The sequence below is a fragment of the Aspergillus niger genome (assembly GCF_000002855.4).
Source record: "Aspergillus niger supercontig An12".
NCBI classification, from domain to species: domain Eukaryota; kingdom Fungi; phylum Ascomycota; class Eurotiomycetes; order Eurotiales; family Aspergillaceae; genus Aspergillus; species Aspergillus niger.
This window is the reverse complement of record NT_166527.1, coordinates 323,040-330,525: the sequence shown is the minus strand read 5'-3', so window position 1 is coordinate 330,525 and position 7,486 is coordinate 323,040. Positions and strand designations below refer to the sequence as shown.

The 7,486-nt window shown below is 49.6% G+C and overlaps 2 protein-coding genes across 2 annotated transcripts; one reads left to right on the top strand and one right to left on the bottom strand.

The window, feature by feature from the left end:
• Positions 1–468: 468 nt before the first annotated feature.
• On the top strand, positions 469–2,188 carry An12g01150 (uncharacterized protein; the record flags this gene model as incomplete). Its single annotated transcript, XM_059750672.1, has 5 exons — positions 469–664; positions 707–1,566; positions 1,633–1,740; positions 1,794–1,960; positions 2,014–2,188. The coding sequence occupies 5 exons, from the start codon at positions 469–471 to the stop codon at positions 2,186–2,188; spliced, it is 1,506 nt and encodes a 501-aa protein (XP_059601786.1).
• A 211-nt stretch (positions 2,189–2,399) lies between these two features.
• On the bottom strand, positions 2,400–5,655 carry An12g01140 (uncharacterized protein; the record flags this gene model as incomplete). The annotated part of the gene is made up of 3 exons (XM_059750671.1): positions 2,400–5,022; positions 5,085–5,422; positions 5,479–5,655. The coding sequence occupies 3 exons, from the start codon at positions 5,653–5,655 to the stop codon at positions 2,400–2,402; spliced, it is 3,138 nt and encodes a 1,045-aa protein (XP_059601785.1).
• Positions 5,656–7,486: the final 1,831 nt, after the last annotated feature.

Genomic DNA, 7,486 nt, shown 5'->3' with positions numbered 1-7,486 from the left:
GGGGGGGGGGGTACTCGAAATTGGGATCGTCGACGACCATTTGCTATTCCTGGTGACACTATTCGACTATGGTGATGCCCTGGCGCCATCCGATGTATCCACTCTCATTCGGGTCGCATGTTTAACAATATCCCTGGGGCGTATGTAGCTTGTTTAGCCACAGACTTGCAATAAGCGGAATGCCACATGGTAGGGCCTGCTGGACGACTCTTTATCGGAAACACGAGTCAGGTCTCGCGAATTGCGCCGAATACCAACGAGTCAATGTATTGGACGGACTTTCATCCCGACTTCGAGGTCTGAAAAGTGAGTCTCTTAGCGTTACTCTTCGAGGGGATTCGCAATACGGGTGCATGCCTTCTGTGCCGGGATTGCTACTATATATGAGTAGCAGGTATATCACTCCAAACCACACCGTTAAGATGCGGTCTTTGGTGAAAACTCAAGATAAACTGACCGTTTATCAAGATGTACACCATTCTTCTACCTCTCTTGGTTGTCATCTGTGTCTCCGTGAGAGCAATTTACCGTATCTACTTCCATCCCCTTAGCAAAATCCCAGGGTCCAAACTAGCAGCTGCCACTCACTTGCATGAGTTTTACCATGATGTTATTCGTGGTGGAAAGTTCATATGGGAAGTTGAGAAAATGCATAGAATATATGGTAATTTGTCAGACCACTGTTAATGCGACACACTGACGATAGTTGAAGGTCCAATTGTGCGAATTAACCCGCGAGAAGTCCATATCGCTGACCCATCTATGTACGACGAGATCTATGCTGGGTGTGGCCGAAAGCGAGAGAAGGATCCGTGCATGGTGTCAGCTTATGCATCATCGTATGCGGCGCTGGCAACTGTCGATCATGACCTCCACCGCGCTCGTCGAGCCCCACTGAATCGGTTCTTTTCGAAGAAGGCTGTAATTGAGCTCTCCGGAGTCGTTCAGCAAAAGGTTTCCTTTCTTGCCTGGCACCTGGAACGGGTAAATGCCGAGCAAGCGGTGCTCGTTTTAAGTACAGCTTTCACTGCACTTACGGGAGACATCATCACACACTATCTCTATGGAAAAGACAACGGGTATCTGAGAGAAAGAGACCTGGTCAAAAGAAACATAGTATGGGACATTTTGGCTGAGGGCACTAGTGCCTGCCATTTGTTCCGCTTTTTTCCGTTTATTCCCACCCTAACCAAAGCTTTGCCAATACAGCTCATGCGCCTTGTTCGTCCTGAACTGTCTAATGTTTATGCCATGCAGGAGCAGATTGCCCGTCAATCAGACAAGGCTCTGGCGTCTGAACGAGGGGCAAAACGAAGGACAATCTACCTTGCTCTGAGTGATCCCTCTGTACCTGCCCGCGAGCGGTCTGTAGCTCGCCTGCGCGATGAGAGCTTTATTGTCCTCCTCGGGGGCACCGAAAGCACGGCAGCGACATTGACGTTTGCCACATATCATCTTCTGCGAAATAAAGACATGTATTTCAAGCTCCGGCAAGAACTACAGCAAGTCATGCCCGAGCCAACTAGTGAAGCGGATTGGGCACAGCTGGAGCGGCTGCCATACCTGGTAAGCAATCGAAACCAATATGCGTGCGAGCATTGACGCTAAGCATTGAGTTGTGGTTATTGATAGACGGCTGTCATTAATGAAGCTCTCCGGCTTGGAGCAGCGGCTTTGAGGCCAGCGCGAGTGGCACCAACAGAGACACTATATTATAAGGGATATGAGATCCCGCCTGGCGTAAGCATATCTCTTCGAATACGAGGATAGAAAGCTGACACTGGTGTATGAAGACTCCGGTCAGCACAATCAGCTATTTCGTCCACCGTAATCCTGCGATCTTCCCTGACCCTGAAAGCTTCAATCCCGAGCGGTGGATCCAAGCTGCCAACCGAGGGGACAACCTTACCAGGTACCTAGTTCCTTTCACACGAGGCAGCAGGATTTGTATTGGCATGAAGTGAGTACGGAACCTTCCACTTCTGATGTATAATGTGAGCTCATTGTGATCAGCCTGGCGTATGCAGAATTGTACATGACGCTGGCAGCCATTGTGCGTCGCTTCGACCTGGAACTTTGCGAGACGCACCCAAAGGATATGGAATTCACGCGAGAGATGGTAGTGCAGCGTCCGGAAAAGGGAGTGTGGACGCTCAAGGTTCGAGTAGTGGGAATCAATGAGACGTGACGAGGAAAGTCACATGAGCCCTGTTGCTCTTGCCCATTTAGGATATTGACATTGTGGTTTATTTGCAAGCTATGGTACAGTATGATATAGACACCCAGACGCTTCGTATATGAACCAGAGATGAGAGCGTTTAAAAATTGATGCTATTACCGGAACTCCAACAACAACACCGATGGCCAAAGACTCAATATTCAGACTGCACAGATGTATATCACCTCCACTCTCCCACCCGTTCAAACGGCTTAACGACCCGCGTTGCTTCCATGACCACAAGGGAGCGTGCCATATCAACAGCAGTAATCTTAGCGTCCACGATACTGAGGATATCCAGGTCAGGCGCGTCCGACATCTCCTCGGGTATCAAGACCTGGCAGCGAACTCCCAAAGATGTGATAACAGCAGCATATCCATTTCCGTATGGCGTTCCAGCCATGGAGGTGCTGCTGTATGGCCGCTGAATCAAGCATTCGAATGTCTCGGGTAGTGGGCACTCGGAGAAGTAGAAGGCACGGAACAGAAGCATGCATGCCCAGAATTGCTTCGAGGCCAGATCACATTCCCGTATGCGATTGCGCTTCCACCGAGACCGAGAAATATATTCATCAACATATTCACGAGAGAAAGGAAGAGCAGGCTCATCCGTATGGGCGTCCAGGCGGCGGCCATGCTCGTGTTCGAAGCGAAGCGCAGCCTCAATTTGATAGTGAGCAAGGACGTCAGTGTACCGCCGTAGAGGACTGGTTGCTTTGACGTAGGCGTCAAGTCCAAGAGGCGTATGGTGGAGAGGACTAGACGAAGAGACACCCTTCGGGGCTGCCAACTGCAGCCAAGCTTGCCCTCCGTATTCGGACAGATTCTCATTGGTTACTTTGGGGTATTCCGGATGATAGTAGGTTCCGTCATATATGGAGGGAATGTTGCGTTCGGCCAGCCATTTCCCAGAGACCCAGCAGGCCAGGTTCATTAGAGTCGAGATAAGGTTGCGCTTCGTCATATCAGGAACTTCGTGAGGATCAACTTTTTGTTGGGCCAGTTCAATGACGGGATCGCCAAGAACGTAACGCCCTTCAGTCACCTTCATATTGGATGGTGCCAAAGGCTCTGTCCCTGCAGCCATTGAGAGAGAGATGTCGGGCGATGAAGGCCATTCCATGGCGCCGTTTTTGCGACGATGTTCCCGGAACGCCAGCATCAACTGTCTCAGCGTACGGAAATTGGACTCATCCTTTTCATCTACTTCCTCCTGTAACTCCTCACGCAAATTCCGCTTCGGCAATTCTCCCCCTACTCTCAAGGGCTCCAATTCCTTTTCAGGACTAGGTTCGAAAAGACTGCGTAGCTTGCCGTGTGTTATGTAGATGACGTTTCTAACCACTCCATTCGTGATGTTGGTATCAAGAACTTCGCCTTGCAGATTCATTTTCGCGCTGAAGGTGAGAGTTGGACGGCCTGGAGCCAAACTGAAGTGTTTCTGCGTGAGGGAGCTCGGGATCATGGGATATGTACGCTCCGGGGCATACATTGTCTGGAGACGCGATGCGGCGTACTGCATAACCTTTCCTTCAGAATCAAGGAATGCAGTAGGGTTGGCAACATGTACGCGGATCCAAAATGTATCGTTCATTCCCGGAATGCGCTCAAGAGATACGCCGTCGTCAATCTCCTGGGCAGTGGCATCATCCACACAATAAACCGGTAGGTCACCCCAGTCAGTACGCACATCCTTCATCTTATCAGGAAGCTCCTGAGAGTTGAGCTTTTCCGACTCTTGCTGGACTTCCTCCCACGCCGCATCCGAGCTGGGAGAAATGCCGTGGCCGGGAAGAGCCAGGCCTTGGTCGAACAAGCGGATATTCTCCCAGGGGTAGAAAACACCCAGTTCTTGTAGGAACAGAGTTGCTGTCATAGGATTCAGTTCCACAGCGCCATACATGCCTGTACTGCGCATTATGTGCGAACCGGCCGAGCGCATGGTCCCAGACGTCATTCTGCGCGGCGGAAGACACCATAGTTGTAAGTACTCGATGATCATAAGATCGGTGTCACTGAACTTTTCTGTAACCATTTCGCGATAGACCGTAGGTTTACCATCCTGGTCCGGGGTGAACCGATGAGCACTTGGGCCGACGCAAGCCATGGTTGTTGGCGCCCGCGCGGTTCGGCTACGCTTGATGAGACGCTGAGCCTTTTGGACGAATTTTTGTAGAGGATGGTCCTTCAAGTTGGGAAGCCCCTTACCATTTACGTTCAGGTAAAGGTGATCTTGGTGCTCGTGTGCCCACGTGGTGACCGTGTCCAACACTCTAGCGATCCGTCTCGGTTTGACTAGGTAATGGTTGGCAAAAAGCGAACTCCGATCATACTCGATGAAGAAAGCATTAGCGTGAGCGACACGATGGACGAGGAACAAGAGCACATCGTTCAGCTGATCCCTTTCAATATCAAGCGCCTTGCAGGTCAGCTCCTCCAAGGTATATTCACGGTAGTTTTCCTCATCGGCCACAATGTCATGAATGCTGTCCAATCGGGCTGCATTTGCGCGGTACAGCTCCTGCGCCTCTTGGTCGAATGTGTACATTTTCTTGAGAAGCTCCGCACCAACATTTCTCGGGACTCCGCCTTCGGTCACAGATTGGAACTCGGTCTTCATCTGAGCAGCAGCGCCCGGGACGTGCGGGAGCAGGGGCGCAACCATTTCTGGAGGCACAAATCCCTTGACGACATAGTCAAGATCCTTGGCAAAAGCGATCCGCCATTTCCCCCTGTCTGTATAGAATTGTTGCTGTTTATGGATGGAGCGGATGTAAATGGCGAAAGTCAAAATGCCGTCGACGCTGTTTTCGCAAAGAAGTTAGCGGCCATAGCACAGCGGCACAAAGTAGTATCCTGCACTTACGCAGTCATCGCCACCAGATCACCCGGCTCCAAGTATTGATGTAGTCCCTCTCCTTCATCGGCCGAGTTTGTGAATTCTAAGGAATCATCTGCCGCTCGTAGAGCATCGCTTCCGGCATCGCGAGCCTCACGGTTGTCGTTGAGCATGTTTCCCACCCAAGGTGCCGATGCGTCCAGGGAGTTCGAAGTCCCTGGGCCTCGGACAGGGTCCAAGTCGTTGGAATGGGACTGCTGCCATTTTCGCAGGTAGGTTCGGATGTCCTTGTGCTCGTCAAACTCGAGCTTGAGACGGAGGTTGAGAACCTCGGTTGACGAGTTTAACAGGTCCTGATCGAGATACTACCAAGAAATTAGAGTTAGCCAGCAAGGTTTGACAAGATTCAACGGGTCCGTACCTTTGATCCTGTGCTAAAGCATCTCCGTGATACAATTTGTGAGCAATCTGAGAGATTGCTGCGGCGTAAGATAGGTGGCGCGCGCGAGCCAGCTCCGCAAACAAGTCTCGGCGTGAGCGCGTATTTCACACCAGCCGCTCTCTGAAATACTCTCGTCTTTGGGAGTAACAGAGGCATTCTGGACCACCCATCATACATGCCCACAACCTTGAGCTCAATTCCTTGATGGGCGAAAGGCGTGGAAGCAGGTGCGGCGAATCTCCGCGGCTGTAAAATCTATATACTGCCGGCAGTTGCCACTTACCGCTGGGGCGGTGAGTATGCGTACCTGGCGCTTCCCCGAATCCCGAAATTTGCCCGAACTATGCAATTGTTGACTTTGGGGGTGTGAGCTACTATTGTCCTTGTGGAGGGGTCGAAAGACTTCCATAGAAGCTTATCTATAAACAAGACAGTAACTCATTACTCTATGCGTGATCTGAGCACTTTAGCTCATCATAATGACGGCTGGACTGTCTACCAATAACTGAGACTGTGTAAAGTGCCATGAAACATGGTGCGTGAGTGATTTAGTTTTGACCATCTGCATCTAAAATTAACTTGGGGGAAATACTACGGTGCATATGCCTTTACTGCACTGGCTTAATAGTCAATTGTCTCCAGTCAGTGGTGGTTGGTAGATCTTTGTGAAGCGCTTGATATGCACAATATATATACTACTATGCTCCTAGTATGTGTGAGTATGGCTAGGGTTTTGTAGTTCCTAATTGATGGCCAACTCTGAGACGTCGGCAGAAATATGCAATCTACTTAGTACTATGATCAATTTTCATACAGTCTTCAAGTCTTCGTCGAGCAGCATCCGCTATTACCAGGATGATTCAAGCCATCGTGGCTTCACTGGCAACTACAGAGACATGCTTCATGCCAAGAACAGAACATATAACAGTCAAAGAACTCTGGCTTTGAGCCAATTCTTGATGAGGGAATCGCTGTGGGGGAAGTCTAAGCATGTATGCTGGTAGGTTCTGGTTGAGACGTTCATCGCTGTGAAAATAATGAGCAATGGATATTTCCATCTCATTGAAGGATAGCATAAACACCCTCGTGCTACTAATGACAACACGCCTCGAAAAGCATATATTATCCAATATCAAGCTTCCATAATGCTTAGCATGCTGGGATCTACTAATACTGCCAAATCTGGATTGGGTAGTAGATACCAATACCAGCAAGCCCCTTAGGAAATTCGGAAATCTTGAAGCGCTACTAGAATGACGAAGAAGCCATTGCGTGTACGGCTAAGAGTCACTCTGCTGGATAACATGACCTTGTCATAGTTGATACTACTTTGACCTGCAGTGACGATTCTGCCTGGTTCGCGGGCTTTCTGCATTAGTCTTTGAGAACTACTAGTTCTGCGCAGGTCAACAACTTGTCTCTTCGACGGCAAGCAGTATGCGCATATCGAAGCATTGACCAACGATACAACATTCCTCCTAGAGTAAGGCCTCCCCCCAATCAAACCGTTGGCGCGGGACAATATGAAGACCTAATATCAACATTGGCACGTCACCAAAGCAGTGAGTTGTACTCTCAGCATGATTGGCTCCTTCCTCCCGATGCTCGCAGTTACCAGTAGCATAAACAAGGCGAGAGGCGCAGTCAATACTAGTAGTTGTCTGATCACGACAACTTGAATCAGCTAATGCAGGAGTGGCGCAGGATCAAATCAACTTCCAAGCAATCCGCAAAGGGGCCACGAGATTTACGTCACGATCGAGCTCTGCCTCTACAAATTTACCGGACACGATGAAAGTCCAAGCAGCTATTAATTATTAATCTAGTTCAACACCAAATCAACAAGCGCACTAGAAAGAGAATACTATCCATATCCTACCAGCTCCATACATGAGCATTATACCCAAACGGAGACGTACCAAGCACCTATGTACAATTAAACAAGCCTCAAAAACACAACCAGACAGCGACAATACTAGCATGATAA